General features: G+C 59.5%; 5 protein-coding genes across 5 annotated transcripts; 1 reads left to right on the plus strand and 4 right to left on the minus strand.

The window, feature by feature from the left end:
* Window positions 1–922: 922 nt before the first annotated feature.
* THITE_2122680 (uncharacterized protein) lies at window positions 923–2536 on the minus strand. Its single transcript, XM_003657152.1, has one exon. The coding sequence runs from the start codon at window positions 2320–2322 to the stop codon at window positions 991–993; it is 1332 nt and encodes a 443-aa protein (XP_003657200.1). The 5' UTR covers window positions 2323–2536; the 3' UTR covers window positions 923–990.
* Window positions 2537–7079: 4543 nt separating this feature from the next.
* Window positions 7080–10867, minus strand: THITE_46289 (uncharacterized protein; the record flags this gene model as incomplete). The annotated part of the gene is made up of 3 exons (XM_003657153.1): window positions 7080–7818; window positions 7865–10635; window positions 10700–10867. The coding sequence occupies 3 exons, from the start codon at window positions 10865–10867 to the stop codon at window positions 7080–7082; spliced, it is 3678 nt and encodes a 1225-aa protein (XP_003657201.1).
* A 458-nt stretch (window positions 10868–11325) lies between these two features.
* Window positions 11326–12507, minus strand: THITE_2147602 (glycoside hydrolase family 76 protein; the record flags this gene model as incomplete). Its single annotated transcript, XM_003657154.1, has 2 exons — window positions 11326–12268; window positions 12377–12507. The coding sequence occupies 2 exons, from the start codon at window positions 12505–12507 to the stop codon at window positions 11326–11328; spliced, it is 1074 nt and encodes a 357-aa protein (XP_003657202.1).
* A 4951-nt stretch (window positions 12508–17458) lies between these two features.
* On the minus strand, window positions 17459–19381 carry THITE_2171440 (uncharacterized protein). Its single transcript, XM_003657155.1, has 3 exons — window positions 19083–19381; window positions 18596–19031; window positions 17459–18361 (listed from the first exon to the last, which is right to left on the minus strand). The coding sequence occupies exon 2, from the start codon at window positions 18878–18880 to the stop codon at window positions 18710–18712; it is 171 nt and encodes a 56-aa protein (XP_003657203.1). The 5' UTR covers window positions 18881–19031; window positions 19083–19381; the 3' UTR covers window positions 17459–18361; window positions 18596–18709.
* A 395-nt stretch (window positions 19382–19776) lies between these two features.
* THITE_2132287 (uncharacterized protein) lies at window positions 19777–20201 on the plus strand (the record flags this gene model as incomplete). Its single annotated transcript, XM_003657156.1, has 2 exons — window positions 19777–19818; window positions 19905–20201. 2 exons carry the CDS (start codon window positions 19777–19779, stop codon window positions 20199–20201), a joined length of 339 nt encoding a protein of 112 aa, XP_003657204.1.
* Between the last annotated feature and the right edge of the window lie 3084 nt (window positions 20202–23285).

The raw sequence follows: 23285 nt of genomic DNA on the forward strand, positions 1-23285 counted from the left end.
TATAACTTACTACCGCAGCCGCCGAGCCCGGTTTTCGCTCGGCAGCCATTTTGCCGACCGGGGCGGCCGGGCCCCCCCTTGGAGAAGGGAGGTTGCATCGGTTTGCAATCCGACTGTGCCCGACGTTTCTAGAACAGCATGCTGGCTCGGGGGCGTGACCCGGGGTTGCACAGGCACAGGGCAGGGCAGGACAGGACAACATCGATCCCTTGCCCTTGATGAACGCGTCATGCGCGGACAACACAGCAGAGCATGTTGCGAGTGAGGTTCTGGCTTGTTGGGGCGGAGTTGCAGCCAGCACTGTCTGCGTCAATTCAGAGGAGACTGTGTTCGGCGCATGCAATCCAACAATGCCAATGTAGTGTATTATACCCGGATATGTAAAACAGCTCTTCAAGTGGCGCCACTTAGATTCGGATTGCTTGAGTCTGCCTCCCTCGCCGGCCCAGATGTACCCACAGTGATAGCAGCTCCCCTTTTCAATCCAAAATGATGATGCTCCTGCAATGCCAACTTTTTGTCCAGATCCTATCCATCCAATGCTGTAAACGATTGAGATCCCCTTGCAAAATATAGCCAAGATCAGATAGCCAAAGTTGCTCTTCTGCCCCTGTGAAATAGACGGCGCTTGCTCGCTCGCTCGCTGTTGTGTAAAGAGAAACTCCGATGCCGATATGCCGGGCCCGTGTGGGCCTGGTTCTTGGTCTTGTAAACTCGGTGTGTCGCGCGATGATTCCGTCTCCTGACTCCCATCTCGGCCCCAGCGGCGCGGTATCGTCAGCTTGGAGATGTTGCGCGTTGCCCCGTCGCCTGTGCGCCCGTTGTCCAACAAAGACCTTCCCTGCTCCAGGGTGAGCTCAGGGGCGGCCCTTGCTCTCCCCGTGTCACGGGGAAGGGCCCCCTGTGTCCCATGCCCGCAGCCCGCATCCGGCCGCCCGCATACGTGCTCCCGCTCAACTCTCCGCTCCCGCCCCGTCCCACCTAGGCAAGCTAGCCCATCATCCTCCGCGTGCTCTTGTACACCAGCTTCGGCATATCGTCTGAGCCCTCGGCATCCACGTCCCCCACGCCCTCATCCACCTCGAGCGGCTTCTCGGCTCCGGCCGCCGGCGCCGCAGGCGCCGCCGCCGACACTTCGGCGGGAGCAGCGGGCTTCACCACGCTCTTGCGCATGCTCTGCGGGCGGTAGCTGCGGCCGCGCATGCCGTCGTCGTCGCCGACCTTGAGCAGGGCGGCGGGGTCCTCGCGGCGCACGCGCTCCATCTCGCGGTCCGCCAGCTCCTTGGTCTCGGCCAGCCGCCGCTTGATGTTGGCCACCTCCTCGGCGCAGTCGCCGTCGCGCAGGAACTGGTGCGCCGCGTGCTCGCACATGCTCTGCACGTAGTCCAGCCCCCGGTCCAGCTCGTCGTACACGTCGCCGGCGGCCGCCCCCGCGGCCGGTGAGGCTCGGCCCATGGCGGCCGCTCGCGAGTACGGGTTGCGCCCCGTGCGCGCCATCAGCGCGCTGGGGCCCATGCGCCGCGTGCTGACGAAGGGTAGCGAGGGCTCGGCGTCGTCGTCGTCGCCTGCTGGTTTGCTCCCGGATGATGTGGGCGCCGGGTCGGCGGCGATGGGCGCGTCGCCCGGGGATGATGAGCTCGGTATTGGCGGCGGCTTGGTGGTATCCTCGTCGGCCTCGTCGTCCGGCGTCTCCAGCTCGGCGAGCCGCTTGATCTGGGCGACCTTGGCGGCCATCTTGGCCTTGCGCATCATGTTGCGGCTGGCGCTGACGAACTTGACGAGCTCCTCGAAGAACATCTGCACGTAGCTGTCGTAGTAGACGATGATCATGCTGCGCGTGCGGTACGCGGGCCCGGCGCCCTCGGCGCTGACGACCGAGTCGGTGCGCTGTCGCTTGCGCAGCATCGCGCGCGCGCGTGCCTGGCCGGCGGCGCGCATCTGGCTCACTTGCCGCTGCAGGGCCGAGGGCGAATGCGGATCCGACGGGCTGCTCGGTGCTGCCGGTTGCTCGGTGCGGGCCTTGGCGGCGGCGGCCTCGGCGGGACCGGCCGCGTCGGACGGCGCTGGCGGGTCGCGCGGCTGGGCCTCGGGCTCATCGCGCGGCTGGGCCTCGGGCTCATCGCGCGGCTTGAGAGACTCGGTCGATCCCTTGTTCCGTATCGACCGCGCGGCTCCGGACGAGGATCCCTCGGGCGAGCCCGCCCTGGCCTCCTCGGTCAGCTTGGCGAGCTCGATCTGGCGCTGCTCGATCTGGCCGTTGAGCTCGTCGAGCTTCTTCAGCCAGTCCGGCACGTTGGTGATCAGGGACTTGAGCGCCTCCATGGCGAGATCCTCCTCCTCCCCGCCGGAAGGGCAGCCCTTGGGTACGTGTGCCGTCTTGTGGCCGTGGGTGCGTGCTTCGCGAGGCGAGCACGCACCTCTGACGCGATCACGCGGGATGACGCGAGTGTGTGTGTCTGGTGCGCAGTGAGAGGGGGTAGTTGAAGGATATCTCGACTCGTCCTCGGAACTGACAAGCGGCGCGGTGTATCAATGCAGAGATTTGGTCCTCGGGCAGAGATGGTGGCGTCGTCGTCCGAACCAAACACGGTACGGAAAATCATGCGCGGGAAGAGTGCACAAGCTGACTCGCAGTGCTCGGTGTAGCGCCGACAGAGGGAACAATACTCGACAAGAGAAGATCTCTAGTCTTCTTCCGGAAACAGCCGCCCGGACGTGTGGTGTGAACGGTAGGATGGAGGTGAGGCGTCGATGTGGTCGAGAGACGTTCTTGCTCCAAGTTTGCAGGGGAAGCCCCCCAACAGTTCACGCCGCGGGATTGGGCCGCGGCGAAAAGAGGGCCCCCAACCTGGGACCGGGGGGGCTAGTTAGTTAGCGGGCTCGATCCGCAGCTACACTAGTGCGTGTAGTCAGGTGTGGTGTGGTGCCGTGTAGGTATACTACCTAGGTAGTCTCCGAAATACACACACACTGAAGTCGAAAGTCCGGGGGGTCCAGCTGCTGCCAATTTTCGCTTGGCCGGGTATGCCTGTTCGTCGACAGTTGCCCACTCAGAACCAAGCGTCACTCATCAATCGGCGTTTGACTGGCTGGGCAGCGAGCGGCGAGTTGTCAAGATCGGGTGGGGGATCGGCCCAGCAGTGGGCAGAGCACCTTTCGTTTTTTTTTCGCCTTGGCCAGTCGTGGAGCCTGCCGCGCCCAACAAGCCTCTTCGTCACCGTAGTGTAGTGTACTGTATTCCGTACATACACTCCGCAGTTCATCGGCCAAACGGACGAGCGATGGAAAGGCGGGAGGAACGACACCGCAGCGTCAGCAAGCCACCAGCGCCTCCATGCACATGATATAGCAAGTAGTTTTGGACAAAAGCCGCTCCCCCACCCTGGCGTTGGCAATTGGCGGCTTGCGGCCAGCTCCGAACGCACCCTGCTCCTCCTCTCCTCATCCATCTGCTTCCGATTTGCTTCCGTCCTGCACCGGCCTGGCTTGGCCCTGCACCGATGCTGCATGTCGATCACAACAGGACATATAAAAACGCGTGTATGTACTATGTATATTCCCTCTCCTTACGCTCTCATTCCCTCCACTTCCCGCTCGTACCCTGATCTTGCCCTCCGGGCCCACTAAAAGGTACGAGTCTGTCGTGTAGATGCAACGCTGGTTAGCTGGCTGGTTGCCTTGCTGCTGCCGAGTCCGATGTGTCTCTCTCACACCGGTCACCCGTCCTGCAGCTTCCCGCCTCAGCCGGTTCGAGTCGCGCTGGCAACGCGATGGCCCGAGGGCGCCCCGACCCTCTTCGGGCGTCGGACGGACGCTGTGATTTCGTTGCGGTTCTGCGGCGAAAGTAAAAAATGCACCTCGTGCGACGTCAGGGGCGGGCCGTCCGAAGGCGGTCTGCGAAGGCCAAGCAGTTGCAGGGCGGGGGTCACACCTCTCTCTGTCTCTCGGCTGCAGGTCGCAGGGCGGCCAAGGAAGGATGGAGGGGTGGGTGGGTGGTGGTTGTCTGCACGCGCGGGAATTGGCCGCTCGATCTGGCGTATCATCCGCATCCGCAGCGCCGCCTGGTGTGAGCCTTGGCTGCCTGTAGCACAGTGCCACAAATGATGACGCTCTCTGTTGGTATCCGACCTCCTTCTGCGCCAACAGCAAAGCCCTCCAACACGATTATCGAAGTGAGTAACGAACTCGGCCTGTATGAAATCCGCACATGTGGTGTGGATGGCGGATTCCACCAACCGGCTTCCCATCCCTGCCCGGATTGAATCAACGAAGGCTGGACATGCAGCAATGCCATGTCGCCCGAGCGTCAGAATGCGGAGGACGTGACATCGGCAACAGCCAAGGGCGTGAAAGGGCCCTCGAAGGAAGCTGCGGGTGATCGAACATGGGCGCTCTCCGTACTGTACACAGTAGGCCCCGCCTAGCCGAGGAGGCTCCGTCCGCATGAGGCGTTGATCCGAATCTCCGCTCGGCGTGCAGCGTGCGTGGCTGGCAGGATCCTGTCGTCTCTGGCTTCGCCCTGTGCGAGGAGGAGGCACACAGATCTCTTGCGAGCCCCGGGAGGCTTAAACGCCGTGTCACTGACGATGGCGGGATAACACTAGGGCTGCTCAGCGTTCATTTGACAACATACGATGGCCGTGTAACCGCTGGCAAGCCGCTTGCGTGCAACGTCGGTTTGCAATAAACGCTTGCGGCGGGCCGTTGGCAGGATCATTGCATGAGTGTGGAAACCTCCTTGCTAACTCTGGCCAAGCAGATCCGCATTGATCGTATGCGAGGATGCAACGCCTTCTTTTTTGGCTATAAGCCCGTCGGCAGCGGTCAGCCATTCTTGCTGGACAACTCTGAGCCCACCCAGTGGCCTGTGGAGCTGAAGTGGTTCAGGGCACAACCAGATGACTCTTTTAAGTCACCAATTCCCGGTACATAGCATCCGTCTCTGCACAAGATGTCATAGCGCTGGTCCGACATCCTATGACCTTCCTCCCGTCTGGCAGCCCCTGGGACTCATCAACCCGTCCGAGCCGTGTTGAAACATGGAGGGAATAAATGACAGGACTCGAGCCCGATGTGGAGACGAACCCGCAAGCTTGAGCTGCCTGAGAAGCTCCGTGAAAGCCGAGCTCAGCTCGTAGAGATGCGAAGAACCGTTCACGGGAGCTTGTGTGGATCCATGACAGGGCGCAGTCGAAGGAGGATGAGGTAGTATACCGCAGTAGGGTGACGGTGAGCACCAGGGGCTCACGTGTTTCTTCTCTTTCTATCACGTCCAGACAACTCCGAGATGCGGCTAGTATCCACTACAACGTGGTTCCACTCGTCCCACCGCACAACACGCCGTCCAGGGAGAATGAGTGTTCTGGGATGGAACATGGGTAATCAGATCCTCACCAGCCGTCGTCGGTCGAAGAAGGTTGACAGGAGCCGCTTCTCTCCTGCCCCATCGGGGCGAGCCCCTTGCGTGGAGTATAAGCACGAGACACTCATCAGGGAATCTCAACACACAACAGTGGAGAGAGCCGGTTTCGCCCAAAGAGTCTCTCTCCCTCGTCATTCGCCGATGGGTCGTTGTACCGAGGTAACCCGCCAGCCAAGTATCAAGGCAAGGAACGAGAACTTGTCCTTCTCTGACCAACCACGTCAAAATTTTCCCCATTCGGCAACCGACGCGGGATGTGTCGCACGAAGAGGAGCGAACACTCCTACCGCAGTATGCATGCCGTTCGGAAAGAGAAACACACCCGCTGCTGCCGTTTCGCCTCCAAGCTCCGCTCCGCTGTGACAAGGAGAAGAAGCCCGTCGCGCTGCTTCCTGTGATACACTCCTCCAACCGGGGTCCGCATTGTGCGCCAATTTTAGCACGCCCGACGCGACCCCGGATTTCATCCATAGTGTTGCCGCGTGTCTTCCGTGCACTTCATCATGTGGTGTATGTTTTCCGTACCCTTGCCGGCAATCGTCGAGATTGATGATGAGCAGGCAGTCCAGATTGCCGTTGCATACCGCCGAGCGGAAGTTGCGCCGTCTGACAGCCGGCCGTGGCCGCAGGCGATCCGTTGCTTGGCGCCAACCCGGCGCAATGCCCATGCTGATGACCGCTTCTTGCCGTTGGCACCAGATCTCAAGCGGGATTCCATTACTCCTGGCCCTCGTTTTACGAAGGGGCAAGGCATCATCCTCCATGATCACGAGCCATTCTGATGTGTCGCGCACTCCCCAATAGACACGACACTCGGCCACCTCCTGCCGCGCATGTGGCCTTTGCTCTCGTGTGCCGCTCTGCAATTTGTCACGAAACGGCACAGCAATTGCGTGTTCCTCTCGGCGGACCGGGGTGTCGAGCCCCGAAGAGGGGGCCCCGGAGTTAACTGCCTTGACAGGCTGTGCACGTGGGAAGTTGGGCCGCAAGGGAACTTGAGGGGCCGAAAATGCCCTAACCCCCACCCGCACGCAGTGCGACCTTTCCAGCTTCCCCCCTGCAAAATTAGTCGGCGACCTGCCCAACGTTGGACGCCGGGGGCCCTCGCGTGGTCCGACCGTTGAACTGCAGCCAGCCCGCGCGCACGTCACGGTCGCTCTGTGCCAGCTTTGTCAAGGCTGAATAAGGAGATGGTGAGACGGGAGCAAGGGGAGCGCTCTCGTATATGGTGTATTCCGTATGTTCCCTCGATTGCGTGCAACTTTTGTGGGCCAGCTGACCTGGCATCATCCAGTGCTGGATGGCCGGCCGCCGACGGGCCACGGACTTCCCCTTGGGGAAACACTCCAGAACATGCCAACCAGAAAAGTGCTCTGCAGTGAACGCGAATCGACTGGACGAACTCGGTCTTGGCATTTCCGCGGGACAGGGATTACGATCCGGGTGGGGGCCACTGACAGGGCTGCCATGTGCCGCATTGACGTGTCCTCTTCATCCGGCGAGGACCGATGGCCAGCCGCCAACGGCGGCAAGAAGTGAACAGGCAATTTCCTCTGTTCCCTCTGTCGAGAGAGAATGCCCCCCGCCCCACCGTCCCCCTGATTGGCTCGGACCTGGCTCCGCCGGATGAATCGTGCTGCAATCCGCAAAAAGGCGGTCAGGCTAGCCAACCAGAGCCAGCCCCAAGAGTGCCCACCACGCTCTTGATCTTCTCTTTCTCTGCCCTTCCCCAGTCAACGCCCTTGAGCGCCTGCGTGGCGGGCTCTTCAGAATAAACTCCCCAGAGCTCGTCGACGACCATGCTCTTGACCCGCGGCCAGGGGTGGAACATGAGAGCGCTCAGTCGGGTTCGTGCCTGGCGAATACCCTCCTCCTTCCGCTGGGAATCACTGCTGTCCGCGGCAGGGAGCGCGTCGCGGCGGAGTTCCGCGATTGCACCGTACACCTTGATGCAAGCCTCGATCTTGCGAACGTTGCCGGTCTTGTAGCATGCCTTTTGGACCTGCAGACACAGGTTGCTGTAATTGACGCTGCTGTTCCGTGCGAAAATGCCAACGTGGAACAGGAAGGCCACCACCTCGAGGGTCGGGACCAGTACCCGGTCTGTCCCTTGCCAGCTCTTCAGGTTCCGGGCGAGCGCGGCGCATACGGCATCCGTGTCGGCAGCCGACCGCTCGCAGAACTCGCACAGTGCCGCTCGGGCTGCAATGACCAGCTCCTCGTTGCCCGTGTCCGCGGACGACACGAACCCGGATAACAAAGCATCCATCCAGCGGTCCGGGTCAGCTTTTACGAGGGACACGGCAGGGTGCAGCCAGTCCTGACGGAGCAGGTCAAGCAAGAAGAGGAAGTATGACTTGGACGAGAACGTAGATCGGCGCAGCGCCGCGGCTTGGCTGATAGCGGTTAGCAGTTGCCGCGGGGCGTCAGGGACGACCTTACCTTGGCTGCAAGACAACGGCGAGGGCTGTTTGCGCCTCAGCCCTGACTCGGTCGAGCTTCTCGGCCGCCAGTCGCAGAATACGCAAGAATAGTTCGGATACGAGGTGCTGTTTCTTTGCCCAATGCTCTTCTCCTTCTCCCAGCCCCTCCCACAATGATCTTGTTGCCCGAATCGCTTGGAACCGCACCTGAGATCCCACGTCGCCACGAGCGTTGGTGTGGTAGTCATCCAGGCCTTCGGCCACGAGTTCGAGTAACACGTCGGTGTTCTGCTTCAGCAGGTCGCTCCCTGTCAGGCTCTGGAGAATGCACGCGCGTGTGTCTGTCTCGACATCGTTCTTCCAACGCTCCGTGATGGCATCGCAAATCAATGTTTTGTCCTCCTCTAACGCTAGCGTCGACGCCAGCGGATAGACGGAGGCAAGTGCGGAGAAGTGGCCGCTCGTCGTGCGAGTTTTGGATGACTGGCGCGCCCGGGCGGCATCGGCCCACCCCCGGATAGCCTCGTCGCGCTGTGTGTCGCTGCAAAATATCACAAAAACAACGGCCGCCTCGGAAGCGGCGGCGATGATATCGAGGTCTGGCCAGACGAGCCATTTTTGAAGATTATATCCGACAACACGGATCAAAGAGTCCACCTTCACCGTTCTCATGGACGCGCATTTCGCCAGCTCAGCTAACTCAACGCCACTCTTGGTCGTAAGAGAGTGCCCAGGCAGCAGGATGCCGGCGACCGATGTCGCAGCCTGTAGCACGGGGAATGACGAGATAATCAACCGGCTCGCGGCTTCGGCAACAAGCTCTGGCCGGCGGTAAGTCTTGGTGTGGCAATCTCCCAGTATGCCCAGCAGGGCATCTATCGAAAGATCAACAAACTCATTCAGCACAACATCCTTCCGTGTGCCGGCAGCTGCCGGAAGAGCATCGAGGACAGCCGCGAAAGTGAAAAAAAGGCCGTGTCGCTCTTCAACCTGCCGGGCCTCCAGCGACTTGATGCGATTCAGGACCAGGGTTAAAGATCGCGCCAGGCGCTGAACGGGGTTGGGATCCGTCGAGGCCAGCTGCACAGCAATGGTGCCAAACGAGGCACCCGCAGCCCGTCTTGCACTTGCGTCCACGTCCCCAACACCTCTCCAGCCCAGCAAGGCATCCAAGATGGCCTCTCCGTACTGGCCAGAGAGCTTTGTCGCACCCAGGGCGACGTCCTGCAGCGCTCGTGACCTCAGCGCTACAGCATGGTAGTCGACGGTTTGAACAAGCCAAATGCCCTTTTCGACGGTGTCGGGGTGGCGCCCGATCAACTCTTGAAGCGCGGCCGAGGAGCCCCTTCTGATATTACCCGATGGGTCCAGACAGGCAGCGGCGACGAGCTCAATGGCGATGATTTGTAAGATCGATGATCCTGAACAGGGTCCGGTGGCCCAAGAGGCAGTCGGTACTGCCAACAGCTCGGCCGTGGTATACCGGCGTGCCAGCGCCCAGATGCCAAAGCAGGCCGCGTCGCGGACATTTGCCCCGGTGGAGCTGCCGGAAGTACTCCGTCTCTCAAAGGATAGGCCCATGAGCAGCGCCTGAACAATGCTCGCCAAGTTATCAGCCGGAGGGGATCGACGGTACAGCAAGTGGGAAAGTGTAAGCATCAAACCGTGCCATTCCAGCGGATCGACCATGCTCAAGTCCTTCTTGGGTGCCAGCGTAGAGACTTGGCCATCGTTCACGCGCAACACGTTGCGGTTCAAAGACTCGAGGACGGCCTCGACCACCTCCGTCGCCATGACAGGGTCCAGCTTGAGCGTGATGATGCTGAGGGCTTTGCTGGCCGCAAATCGGACGGGCGTGTCGTTGTCTGCGAGGCACTCCAGCAAGAAGCCAATGGTCGTCTCCACGATCTCAATCCCGGCCACGCCCTGCGCGTTCCTCAAGGACATCACGGCGATAGCCCGTATGACTTTGATTATCGCCTTGCGGGCCAGAGCCGACGACATCACGATCCCCGCCTTGGTGTCTTCGGATGCGATGCCGTGCACAGCTTGGAAGATGGTCGCCAGGAACTGATCCATGTCAGAGGTCTCTGACGACGACGCCAAGATGCCGGCGAGGAACGATAGCACGCCAATGTAATGATACGGCGTCCTCTCTGTTGCCTCCTCCGCGCTCGGACGAAGTGCAGCGAGAGCCCAGTAGACTAGCGCATCAAGTACGCCAAGCTGCTGCATGTCCCGGCGCATCGAGATCCTCACCAACAAAGCCTTCGACGCGTCACGCTCCTTCCCGGGCACCGACAGGTACTTGATAGCCAGCGGCAAGATCCTTGTCGTGATGCTCGGTAGCCCAGCCGGCCACGCGAGCCCGGGGATGCGGACCAGCTCGTCGTCCTCGACCTCCTGCCAGGAGATGGTCGACAGGTCGAACGGCGCCAGCATGAGATGCGACAGCCACAACAGCACGACATAGCGCTCCTCCCACGTCCACTGCGCGGATGGCTGGGCGGCTCTCTCGGATTCCTCCAGGGCCGACAGGAGCAGCTCGAGGTACTTGGCCTCGTTGCTGAGGAAGCGCACGATGACCTTCTCGCCGCGGATTTTGCAGAAGGTGTAAACGAGCTTGCAGATGGCCCGGGGCAGCGGCATCAACAGCTCGGAGCGGGTGGACCGCACGGCGGCGTGCCGGCGTGTGAGCTGGTACTCTAGAAAGGCGTCTCCCAGCGCGGGAAGCCATTTGGGCAGGTGAGGGTCGAGGAGCTGGGGGAGTTCTTGAAAAGGTCCCAGCAACTTGATGCGGTGTCGGTGTCAGTGCAGGTCAGAGGCAGGTAGTGCGCGGCGGCGGGGAGCTCACAGAAGAGATCAGCCGCTCCGTTTCGCGGGTCCGCACCCGTGACCGCACAGCGCCACCCGCGACATCTTGTTTCCTCAGAAACGGATGCAGCGACTTGTCAAAATCGGCGATGAGATCGCCCGAGATCTTTTGCAGTTTGACGTCGAGATCCTCTTCCGGGGCATCCATGGCGGAGCATGAGGAGGAAGGGGTTGCTAAGTTGAGGTTCCAGGGTTCCGAAGTGGGGCAGCGAGAACTTCAGGAAGTCAGTCGCCAGGCAACAGTGCTTGCAGCTTCTAGTTACCGAAATAGGAAACAGCAACGGCAACACGCACATACCCCGGGCATGCATGTACCTTCAATGCTTCCTCAACAGAGCGCATCCACTCATCATCAACGAGGTCCACGACGAGGCACACATAGCCGACGAGGCGCACATAGCGACGGCACCTCACAACTTGCGCGCGCTGGGCCAGTAAACAGCATAACCATGGCAGGAAGACACCTGGAACTGAAACTACCTCGTTGACTAATAACTGAGGTAACCGGGATATAAATAAAATGCCTCCTGCCTCCCAATCATTGCAAGATCATCATGATGATTGAACAATCTCCCAGACGCCACCAACCGCTGCCCGCTTAGCGACTTAGACCACCGCCAGCGCCGCCACAATCACGTCCATGGCCGAGCTATGCGTCGAGGCATTCGGCCCGCCGCCCGCGCTCGCCGGCCCCGTCCAGGCGATGCCCAGCTGGTTCTGCGCGTTGCGGTCGTTGGCCCAGATCGAGTCGGCATTCTTCTGGATGGCCGTGCGGAACGCGTCCTGCGGCGCCGCCTGCTGCAGATAGTGCAGGTTGCGCACGAAGATGCCCTTGAACTGGCTGCCGTCCCCGCCGCAGTTGGGCTCGCAGTTGTTGGCCTCGTGGATGATGCCGTTGCTGTCGCTGAGGAACGCCACGGCTGCCTTCGCGATCGTGGTGGCCTCGCCGAGGTACGATGAGTCCCCGGTGGCCTTGGCCAGCTCGACGAGGCCGCCCAGAACGACGCCCTGGTTGTACGACCACGTCGTCATCCCATTGTTGACGCAGGTTCCGTCGGCGTTGATCGTCAGGCCGTCGTTGATGAGGTTGTTGCTGTTGATCATGCCGCTGTTCTTGAACCACGTCCACTGATCCTTGGCAATCTGTGTGTACTGCTGCTTCTTGCTTGGGAGGCGGTTGGCCAGGCTGGCCGCCACACTGAGATACAGCTCGTTGGCGATGGCGTTTTTGTAATTCCGATCCTTGTTCCACCAAATGCCGCCGCCGCAGGTAGCGTCCGTGCCGTTCTGCATGTCCTGGAAGATGTGATCGGCCGCATCAAGGTAGGCCTGCTCGTGAGCCACATCCCACGACCTGATAAGTCCGAGCGCCCACCAGCCCTCATCGTCGTAGTAGTCATTGATGAACTGGGGGAAGCCCCGCTTCTGCGCAAATGTGAGAGTGTACCTCGACGTGGGCATACCCGTGGCAGAAAGAGTCTTCCGCGCCGAGGCGGACACGCGCTGGGCGTTCTGGAACGTGTTGGCAATGACCCCGGATACGTTGAGGCTCTGGGCGGCAGACGTAGAGAGAACCGCCCAGTCAGCGAGAACGGTCAGGCAGTTTGCGCTGTTCCACCAGCCGGTCGTGCTCCAGAGGCCGCTGGGTGTGTCGTACCAGCCTTGGAGCGCCTGAGCTGCGAGCTGCGAGTCTCCAGAGTAGGGAGAGGCGTCCGACTGGTGGCTCTGTAGAGGAGACGCCAGGTGCAGGGCGCGGGCGGCGAGGCCGCCCCATCGTAACGCTACCATCGTGGCAGGTGGGTGTTAACGCGCGGGCAAGAGGGGCGATGGCCAGAAGGGCGAGCGGATAGAGATATAGAACGCTAGAGGAACGTGACCTGAATGCCCACAACGGAGGCTCCGTTGCGCGGCGAGATGGACGAGCCGTCGAAGGGCAGCGTAGTTATGAGTGCTGGCCATGTCGTTCAACACGGCCTCGGTCCTGGGATCTGAATATTGCTTCACGTCCCAAAAAGGAAGCTCTATAACAGCAATAAGATCCCGGTGGCATTCCCGGCTGGTGAGCACCACGCTCACCAGGCAACGATCACTGTCCCCGGTTGGTTGGCACGTTGCAATACCGTCAATTGGCCAAATGGAACGGCATTAAAGAGCACCGCTTGGAGCAAGGGACGGATAGGATGGCACTTCATGTGAGCGCGGACACGGGGCGACCTCGGCCATGCAACTCGTGCTCCGGGCGGCCCAGAGGCTGACCATAGCGGAGAAGATCTCCTTCCAAGACGGGGCGATGCGAGGCCACATGCTGGATTCAATACTACAGCGCCTAGCGTGCCACTCGGTCACGCAGCTGGCGCTGACGTCTTCCTGGAGGATCTAGTGCGTCAACGAATCGCCAAAGCCTGTTTTGGCCGCATGAAAGTGTGGTGTTGCGGGCGGCATGAGACAGCCGCCTCGTGAATTATTGACCCGGCAGCTCACGGTGCTTGTTCGGCTGCTCCATGTCGCGGCTGCGCGACATATCCACGTGGTGGGCGCTTTCTGGATCAGTGTCTGAGATCTCCTCTCAACGACTAGAGGTGCTGTCACAGCATCGGCAAGCGGCTTGTTGGTGACCTGGGGACGACAGAAGGACGAACCAGAGGGCCTGCTGGGGCTCGCATGACACAACCAGCATTCAAAAATGCTCTGTCGTGATGGGACGTGATGGGACCATCCTCCCTGCCAGCTGGTTGGTCGAACTAATCAAGTCAGAGTTAACGTTGCAGACCACACAGGTGAACATCAAAGCTGTCCGAACCGCCTCGGTTTGTTGGTCCGAGCTGGCTGGACGGTTGGGCTTGTGGACCTTCACGCACGGCATTGACGGCGGAATTCCGGTGTAACCGAACAATTTGACAGCGTTGCCATATTGACTAGCAGTGAATAATTTCCGTCGTCAAGTACTCCACTTCGACAACTATGGGCGTAAGGTGAGAACTTGGAGGATGAAAATGGAGGTTGTTGTCTGCCAAGGGATTGGCAGATCGGCAAGAGTTCCAGCTTCAAAGTGTGATGTCAAGTAGAGGAAGTGGTTGAGCTGAACCTCTGTCCAGTAAGGTGGATGGCCATGTGATGGCGGACTGCGCACTGGCCATCGGCAGATGGGTCAGCGGGTCTCCTTGGCAGCAGGTAACGTTAGACGGAGCCTTAAATGCGGGGCTGGCTGGGTACGGGTACCTGTTAAGGTAGGTGGGCCCAATTGTGGTTCCAGACGGATTCCTGACACCCTCCCGTGGTGCATTTTTCTTCAAGAACTTGTGCTGTGATGGCTTATGGGCGTTCTTTTCGTCTAGCCACGGAGAATGCTCGCTCAAGCAAAGAAAAACGAGCAGTCTTCGTCTTTCGCGAAGATTTTTCCTCGCGTTATGCGGTCTTCGATTCCCCGCAGCATTTCGAGCAACGGCCCCGCACCCTTTTTGGGAAGTCTCACATGCTTCTCCAAATGGTCCAGAATCCCCCCATGCATCCCCCCGCCAAGAACTGTCGCCTTGCTCCCTTGCAATTTCCGACATCGCGCAGTGCCTCCAACCACAGACACAAGACGATGTTAATTTCACTGCTGGCCTGGACCACACGAGGTCGAGCGGTCTCGAGCTTCAGCCCAACGATGGGCGGCCAGGCCGACAATTCGGCGTCGCATCGCCACGTCGCGGCGACGGCCATCTCGGCCGTTTTCCGGGGCGGGGCCGTCTCGTTTTCGCGCCGTCATTTCGGGCAGACCACGGCGCACGAATCGCTGGCCATCTCCCAGGCGACAAAGATCGATTACAGGGGCTAAGTTGGCCGTGTTCGACCGAGGCATCGCTGTTGACCCAGCTGCCACACCCGTATTGGTTAGATCGAGTTGGGACACGTCGCTGTGGGTGATGATGGAATCACAGCACCAAGCGTCGTCGGGAAGGTGGTGCGCCGTTTCTGAGGAGGAATTTCCCGAGAAGTTGGGCTTCGAGGGTTTAAGCGGCCCTGGGCCGGCTGACTGCTCCTTACGCATATCAGGCTGGTGGCCGCAACCAGGGATGCGTGTGATGGCATCACGGTCACCTTGCTTCACGCGTGACTAATGTCCAGCGGAGCGAGGTAGGTGTTACGCCCTGGGCCCGAACGGACTGCAGCGCATCGTGGAATCTTGCTGGTACCGTGATGGCCGAGGGTGTGCCGGATCTCGGTTCAGCTCTCTGCTCGAGGACTTCACACCCGTGCGGCCCACGAAGACAAGGCGGAAGGTTAGCAAAGGCAGGACGAAGATGGGTCTGGTACATATATAATGCGTGATTGCGCAGAGCGCTGACCGAATTGTGCACAGGAAACAAAACAGGTCAGGCTCTCCGTTATTGTGCCGGCGCGAGCAATCCGAATATTGCCATGCGACACCACGGTTTCGCCCGGTGCAAAACCCATCTCGGCAAGCAAGAGAGGATTGGATAGGACGCTCACCTTGGAACGGAACTCCATCTAGCGCGTTATCATACGAGTTGACGCAGGAGAAAGTGTCAGATATGTGGTGCGGTTCCCAAAGCCGAACTTCCTAGTTTACCACTCGAAGTGGTAAGTGGCTTGCTGTCATGGAGGCTCCGCGCCGTGCGCCCGGTCAGCGACTATACAAGCCGCATCACGGGCCGATGGTCCGTGCGGTCGTGTCTCGATCAAAGCCTCTGATGTTCAGGCTGATATCGCAGGGACCCACAACCCAAGTTTCGATATCAGCGATAATCACCGACCCATCCTTCGGTATTTTCGATCCGCAGGCGCGGGTCTTGAACGTCTCGCGATGCCCTCGTCAATGACACAATGACAGCTTGTTTTCGCCCGCAAGCCCCGGCATGGCACGGGACGTTCCGTCCTGTTGGTGCGCTCGACAACATCGCCAGGAAAGCCGAGGCTTCAGGTAGAACTGCTGGGAATTGTCGGCGCTGCCGTTGCTGTTACAACAAAACCTGATGATCCACGCTTCCCATCCACCCTGGGGCCAGAATGCCGGAGATCCAGCATTATCCCAAGGCTCTTCGGCGGTTCTCTTCGGTAGCAGCCTAGCAGCCTCGGGTGTCCCGGGACACTCGGCAGAGACGGAGGATCTCGGGCCTGTCAAGATTTTGTCGCTAAAGTGCAAGTCCGGCCAGATGGAGCCTAGCGCATGCACCTGATCAGATCGGGCAAGCCAGATATGCAACGGTGCACTAGTGAAGGAGTTCGTGATAGCCATGGATGGACGCGGCGCCACCTACTTGCGCCTCGACGCGTCATCCAAGGAAAGGGGTATGTACCTTGCATCTTAGTGTAGTTTCAGGCACGACTGGCACTCACTAGCTCCGCCAGTTGACTAGCGCGGCCGAGGATCGATGGAGGACAGCGGCGCACAATATCTTCGAGAAGGACATTTTCGACAGGAGGGACGGATACAAGTAAGGCCGTAAGCCGGGAGTTTCTTGCCTTCCTTGTTTGCCTTCGAATGATGGTCCGCGGTCAACATGAGGTCAAATACCTATGCCGGCAGTTGATCGCAAACAAGCATCCTGGGAGACATGAGGCTGAACGAAAGGTTTGGGGAGCGTCAATACGTCTCACGGCAACGTCTACAGTTCAGGTACGGCCGTACTGTGCATCAAGTATCCGAACCCTACAAAGTACATACACTGACGGTGGCGCAAACACACTGGAGCTCGCGGCAAGCCTCCGGCCGGCCCGCCGGCAATCGTACGCGGAGATTCGGTTTGCTAGGTACGCAGTAAGCGGTGTCGAGGGATTTGGCACCCCCTTCCCCAAGCAAGCACCAGCGCTCCCGGATCCATTCCCCGCCAGCTCTACATTTAACGTCTGCAAGGAAGAGAAAAGAGAAAACCGACGTGTCTGCTTTCCTGCTTGCGCAAAAAAACGCACGTAGAACCAAAAAGGAACACACCCTCGTTCGAATCCCGCCCCTGCACAGCAAACGCACCAATCACAGCCCCGCGCACTGCCGCAGGCGTCTGAATCGGGCAGTCGGCTCGGGAAGTGGAACATCCCCGGGCCCCATTGCCCATGCCCCATGCCCCATGCCCCGCTCCCCCACCCCTTTCCCACCCCCGCTCAGCTGCGGCCGGATCTGGATCGTGTTGTGTGCCTACAAACAGACGAACGTCCAGCTAAACTTCATACACTACTGCGTACGAAGTACACTACACCGGACATACGGTACTTTGCCCTTGCGTCGTCGAGCGGGACCGGCTCGAGGTTCCCGTGCTACCACGGTGTGTATGTCAGGTACCTATGAGTACCTCCCAGATACGACCCTAACCAAACCCACTCTCCCCAACCATGAGAGTAGAAGAGCCTCACGGCGGCATTGGGATCTGATGGCGAGATCTATCCCGTGCAGTGAGGCGATTTGCCTCCGTGGGGGACCGGCCTGTCTCAGGTTGACAGATTAAATTAATACACGCGACTTTCCCCTCGAGAAAAGCTGCTTAAAATTTTTCCCCCGAGCTGTTTTTTTGCTGCTTTCTTTCTCCCACGTGCACACGAAGCTGCACCTCGCTCAAAGCAGACAGGAGATCTCCCTCTCTGCGGCCATCCGAGCAGCGAGTGAAGTGAAGCTCGTTGGGGGATCTGTTGCTGGCATTATGCCGGGAATACCTACTACCTGCCACAACTTGTGCATGGACGGATGTTCAGCACACCAGTGAGGCAGCAGGGCACGCTCTGTGTGTCATGTTAGAGAGAGCCGGCCACAACAAAGTGTATTGTTTGGATGAGAGGGTGGAGAAAAGCAACCGTGCCCAACAGAGAGAAACAGAGATGAGAGATGCTAGTGGAGAGGACAACAGTGATCCAGCACAGTTTTTTTCCCATCGCATCGTCCATCCCTTCTTTTCCATACCCGCCTTTTTTTTTTCCCTTTTGATAACGCCTGTAACCCCCCGTTTTTGTTATCATTTCCTTCCTCCCATTGTTGTTGATTTTTTTTAACCTTCTGTCATGTACCGTGCCGCCTCGCACCATCCAGTGGTGTGATCGCTGGGGTAATGAAACCCTTCCAGTCTATCCTCGCGCGCCGCCAAAGCCCAAACTGGGCAAACAAAAAGCGTACCGGAAACAACAGTGAGAGGGAAATACCGCAAATCCGGGCCGTCTATCAGAGCAAACTCCGCAACCATAAAAAAAAGTGGGAAAAGGAAAGGAACGTGTAATGGGTCGAACGCGACCTGCCCGCACCGTGGCGTAACCTCGCGTAATCTGAGGCAGGGATGCAGCGGGCAGGGGGGTGGTCGAAAAGTACCAAGCAGTTGGGTGGGAAAATGCAGTGCTAGGCGGACGGGAGGACCGCAGGATCGGTTTGACAGCGGGAATCGAAGCGAGATTTGGCGAGCCGTCTCAACGGACGCTGGACGGCCCCGGCGAATCTCCGCTGTCACCCAGCGGCATGCAGGGCGCCGACGGGAGTCTGTCGACGGGCAACGGTGACGGTGACGCACTGGGTGGGGGTGCTTGGTTTCGTCTGACAGGGGCTGCAAGCCTGAGTGGGACCCGGGTCGATTGCGATTTTGCGTTCTGGTTGGGCATCCGCAAGACGTTGCAGTGTTGACAATCCCGACCGTTTGGTCAGGCCGCCGTTGCTTGCGGGTTTCTGTCAATTGTCAGCACCCAAACGACCCTTCAGGTTTTCTGTGCAAACGAATCTGCGATGGGATGGAAGGCGAAACGCCGGCGTCCGTCGGTGTCCGTTTTCTGGCACTTCGTGGCTGGTTCACATGAGCACGCCCAGCCCTGGTCGGCACGTCACTGGGCGACCGCCACATGCTGGTGATCAAGTGCAAGGGTCCTGCACTGTTGCGGCTGCGGTTATCTGGATGTAACTCACCTGCGTCCAGACGCCGTCCAAGCCAACCACACCGCGAATGTCCCATCCCATCCCCCGATCCGGCACCGAGACACGCAGCTGGAGCGCGCATCCCGTCCGGGCCCGGCGCCCGCCTCAGGCGTTATCCATGCACGTCCGACACGTGTGGAGCCGGCAGTACCGACATTCCCAGATGACCCAGAACGGACCATGGAGACAGATCTGGCACATCCATTGGATCAGGGTGTTGTCCGACTTCAGCATGACGAAAGAGTGCGCGCAATTGCTGTGGTTGGCAAGAGCCATCTTGCTTGCGCGTTGTCGGCTGTAACTTATAGGTGGCGGTCGGTGTAAGAGCCTGGGATTGGACGGGGGGTCACCAAGCCAAGGCTGGGCTTGCTGGGGTTATGGCGCTGTGAGTGCACCTCAAAAAGGAAAACGGCCCTACTGTGGTAGTCTTCGGCGGTGTTAGTGCTGAGAATTCGGTAGGGCACGATGTCACACGCACGAAGAGAGTGACGGTGAGGCTAGGTTTCGGCTAGATCCTTAATTGCCGAAGTGAGACCGCACAGTCTGGCCGTAGGCGATGGCTGTAGCTTCGGTTGAACTGGAGAGGCGGACGTCCTCAGAGTTGGCGGGAAGGAGGGTGGTTGATGAAGAGGGTGGTTGCTGCCAGAGCCAAACCAAAGGTGAGGGCGAGCCAAGTGTACTTAAGAAGAGCCGAGGTTCAAACCAGGAATATCTCGGGACACAACGGTGACGGGGTGACAGTCGAACGGAAGCGACCTTCACTGCTGTTCGTTTGTCAAACGTGGGTCTGCAGCGGGAAGTCTGATTGTAGGTGAGCCGCAGAGGTAAACGGGTGAGAGAGGCGGCCCTTATGAGTTGTGCCGCAGAGCCAGAGTGGAGGCTCCTGGTAACGGGTTGAAGGTTTTGTGTGGATCGGCCTGCCGGGTCGAGTTCGACACAAATTGACGACCTGGTCGTCAGTGAGCCAGAAACGAGCTCGAGCGGGCCGGCGATAACTATGCGTCACAAGAAACCTTCCGGTTGCCGAAGAAGGGGCAATCCCGGGACCAGCATGGGTTGGCGAGATCTTGCCGAGCGACAAGAGTCGCCTTCCTTGTTCTGTGAACTTGCTCTACGCGTCAGCGAGTAGGGAGGCTCTTACACCCCCTCACTTGGTGGCTCAGGCAACGGCCATGGGTCGGCCATTCCCCCGTCCATGGAAGAAGCCCGGGACGGTGAGTGAGAGCTTTCGGGACAGCGGCGGCAGTTGGCAGGGAACGGGAGGATTCAAGGACAAAACATGGGCGCCGGCGTACAGTAGATTGGTACTGTCCTGCTGCAAGAGGCGCAGAAACCGGGTGTTGAAAGGTTTGTCTCCATTCCCACCCGGTCAGCGATCCCTGTCGGGAAGAACGGCGAATGCGGTGGAGCAGCTGAGCTCAAACCGACTGGCACCACAGAGCTCGCCATGGAGGCAGCACCACCGGTCGAGAAAGACGGGACGATTCTTGCTGGCTGGGATTGCCCTGCAACTGAGCCGTCCGACGTTTCCTCATCCGGCGCCCTTGCAGACTCCTCGCAGCCACATTTGGTTCACTGCGGCCTCTTGGGGGTATAAGAGAACGATATAGGAGAGCGTTTAGCCGTCAAACCTTGGTTATCGTCGTTCCCTCTACGCGGCAAGCCAATTACAAAGAGGCCCCGATCTCCAAACAGACGACGACGCTTCGGGGCTGGCCGGATGGGGTGACGGTTTGCTATGCACAAGGGTTGGGCATCTGTCTCCCCGGCGGCTCTCTTGGCTGAAGGCACGGATGAGACAGGCCAAACGCCATGCGATTGGCCCGGCACAGAAATGAGTGAGCTGAGACGCTTGGGGCACACTCCACACACAAAAGCCCCATGTGGATTCTCCTTCTCTTTCCATTGTTGATCGGTTGCCTGAGCACGGACCGGGCTGCCAGGCGCGCAGGCGCTGGCGTTGGTGATGGGCGACGGCCAGCGAGATCGTTGCTGCTGTCGACATCCACGAGTCGTCACCCGCAGAATCTCGGGTCGCACAAGGTGGCGCGCACGTTGTTTCAACAACAGCGGCGGGTACCTTGCATGCAGTTCCCGCGAGAACGCCGCCTTCAGCCGAGAAGGCCAGTGATTGCCCAAAAATTGGCTGGTCGAGCAAGGCGGATAAAAGACTTCGCGGCGCTGCGGGCTGAGCGCCGGGACACGGAAGCGGTGCCGGCGCGACAACTTCCCGAACACACCGTCGGCTGCTGATCCCTCGAGCCCGAGCGCATTGCCAGCTTCTGATGGTGCATTGCGGGCACCTCAGGCCAGGAACTGACAAAAGGCGCACGCACGCACTGAGATTGCGGCGGGACATTGGGCAGGAGGGCGCTGCCCCGCTGTCTGACGCTGTTGATGGGGACTGGGGACAAGGCCTGCGGACAACGCCTGGCAGGGGAGAGATTGGCATGGCCTGGAAGGGGGAAGGCGCGATGTCTCTCCATGGTGGGGACCGCAGGCAGCCAGGCAGCAGCAGGCAGCTGTTCAAGCATCTGCGCAGGACTCATACACTACACTAGTGTAAGTTGCAAGGCCAGATTGGCAGTCGCGGTTTCCCCGGGCCCGCTTCGGAGGCCCGACTTCCATGCGCCTTCCTCTCATGATCGGAATCAACCCGACTCAGTCGCAGACAGCCCATCGGCCGACCCATGCGCTGTTTCTTCCCTCCAACCCGCTCATGCCGCGCCGCAGCCACAACATGCATGATCGTTATGACCGAGATTCTCAGGAGTCCGTCCTGTCGAAGAAGACGCCTTGACCGGCGGGGCTTCCGCAACAGGCAACCAGCCTTCGGTCCCTTGGCGAAGGGCAAGTGGAGCCACAAGGCTCCAGGTGGAAGCTGTGGAAGTCTGCCTGAGTGATGTTCCCCAGCCCTGTGCGCCGATTAGTGGACACAACCACGCTCCTGCTCTCGCAGGGTCATGGCGAGAACAGAATCCCGGCAAAGAACTTTCTGGGCAGCTTCTACGGAGTGGGGCCCTCGAGTTTGACAAGCGGGCCTTCTTCATGCGAGAGCCCTCAAGCCAGACAAGGAGGAGGATCCAGTGCCCCCGACTGACCGGTTCGTCCGAACCCAAAGTGCCGTGGTCCATTGGCAGCAACTGGCGCAGTCCAGCTGGTTACACTACGGAACCCGGTAAACGGAACACACGAGGCAGCATCACACTACTTAACCGCCCACCGTGTTCTGGACCTGTCAGCACTGACAAGACGGAGCGCATGCTCACTTTGCGTTGAGGTGTCCTGAACCCGAGGTTACTCCCTTCTCTCTCCCGCGGACGACGCGGACGGCAATGCCGAACAGAACCCGTCCGCCGGTTATTCCCACGTTTTTTTCACATGCATGCAGCAGATCATCCTCCCGCCTGCAGGCCGAAACGCAGCCACCTCTCGGCCAATTGGGCACCCTCCCGGCTCCCTGCTGACTTCGCAGCCATGCGACCGCCTCTCAAGACCTCATGCAGGCGGTCTAAGCACCCCGACACTGACAACATCAAAACAGCATTTCGGTAGTGACAGCCTGCATCAAGCACCTAGAGCATGGACCGGTTCACCACGGAATGGCAAACCACGGAATGGCAAGCCACCCTCAAGCTCTGCTGCCTTCGAGCCGTCTGCGAAAGTACATCTTTTTTTTTTCAAATTGCTCCCGCTCCTAACACTCACACCAGCGTATATCCGACATACGGCCAAAGCGTCATCGACGGATCCTCACCCTGGATGACGTGTACGGAATACACAGTACTCCTTGTCGGCACTGGGGTCTTTCTTGCCCAACTAGCGCTTCCCCCCACATGCCGCTCAGAACTACACTACGGAAGGACACTAGTTTGCGAGCACAGAACCCATGGTTTCAGCCCGGTGGACACCTTTAGTTCCAAGCGTCCGTTGCGCCGCTCGCTCCTTCAACCAAGAAAGGAAGACTTTCCGCAGCACTATTTGTGTTGAGCAGCCAGAATGTTCGCCTGTCTTGAGCTGGTGTCCTCGACGGAGTCACCGGTTGGAGGCAATTATGTATGATCTCCCCGCTGAGTTCACCTGCAGGGTCTGCGATAGCTCGAGCGCCGGGTGCGGCGCAACCGCGACTTTACACAGCATACTGCCTCGCAAAAAACGTCAGGTTGCATTTTGGATTCTTTATCCAAAGTGGCATGCTGTCAACAGCACAGCCGTCCGGGATACCTCCCTAATCCATGCGGAACACAACAGGTTAACAATCCGAGCTTCGAACAGCCCTACTAGATGATCTGTGCCACACGCCTACCCTTCCGCTTCTGCTCAACCTCGAGCTGGATTCCAAATCTCAGCTTCTCTCCTTCTGAGCGCTTCACGCCTGGCGCTGGAGGTTGCGCCGCGAACTTCCATCGCTTGAACATACGGCGACACTTCGCATGGATGGACTGTAATAGCCCCTGGGTCGATCATGTCAAGGACTCCTCATCACACCAGCATCCCAGGCCTCCGACTGTCCGAACCAATTCGTTCATCAGTGCGGAGTACGGATGCGTTCCTGCATCCTGTTCATCACGAGCTGACAGCCTGCAGCTAACCTGGAAAACTACCACGGCAGTCCATTCACCCGAGCCGGCAGTCTCACCCGCACCTCAATGCTTGTCGAGGTGGTTGGATGAGCCGTGCT

The sequence above is a fragment of the Thermothielavioides terrestris genome, chromosome 5 (genome assembly GCF_000226115.1).
Source record: "Thermothielavioides terrestris NRRL 8126 chromosome 5, complete sequence".
Lineage (NCBI taxonomy): Eukaryota > Fungi > Ascomycota > Sordariomycetes > Sordariales > Chaetomiaceae > Thermothielavioides > Thermothielavioides terrestris.

Excerpts from the sequence above, each read along its gene's own strand:
- THITE_2122680 (XM_003657152.1), bottom strand. The coding sequence starts at position 2,322 with ATGGAGGCGCTCAAGTCCCTGATCACCAACGTGCCGGACTGGCTGAAG.
- THITE_2171440 (XM_003657155.1), bottom strand. The coding sequence starts at position 18,880 with ATGGCTCTTGCCAACCACAGCAATTGCGCGCACTCTTTCGTCATGCTG.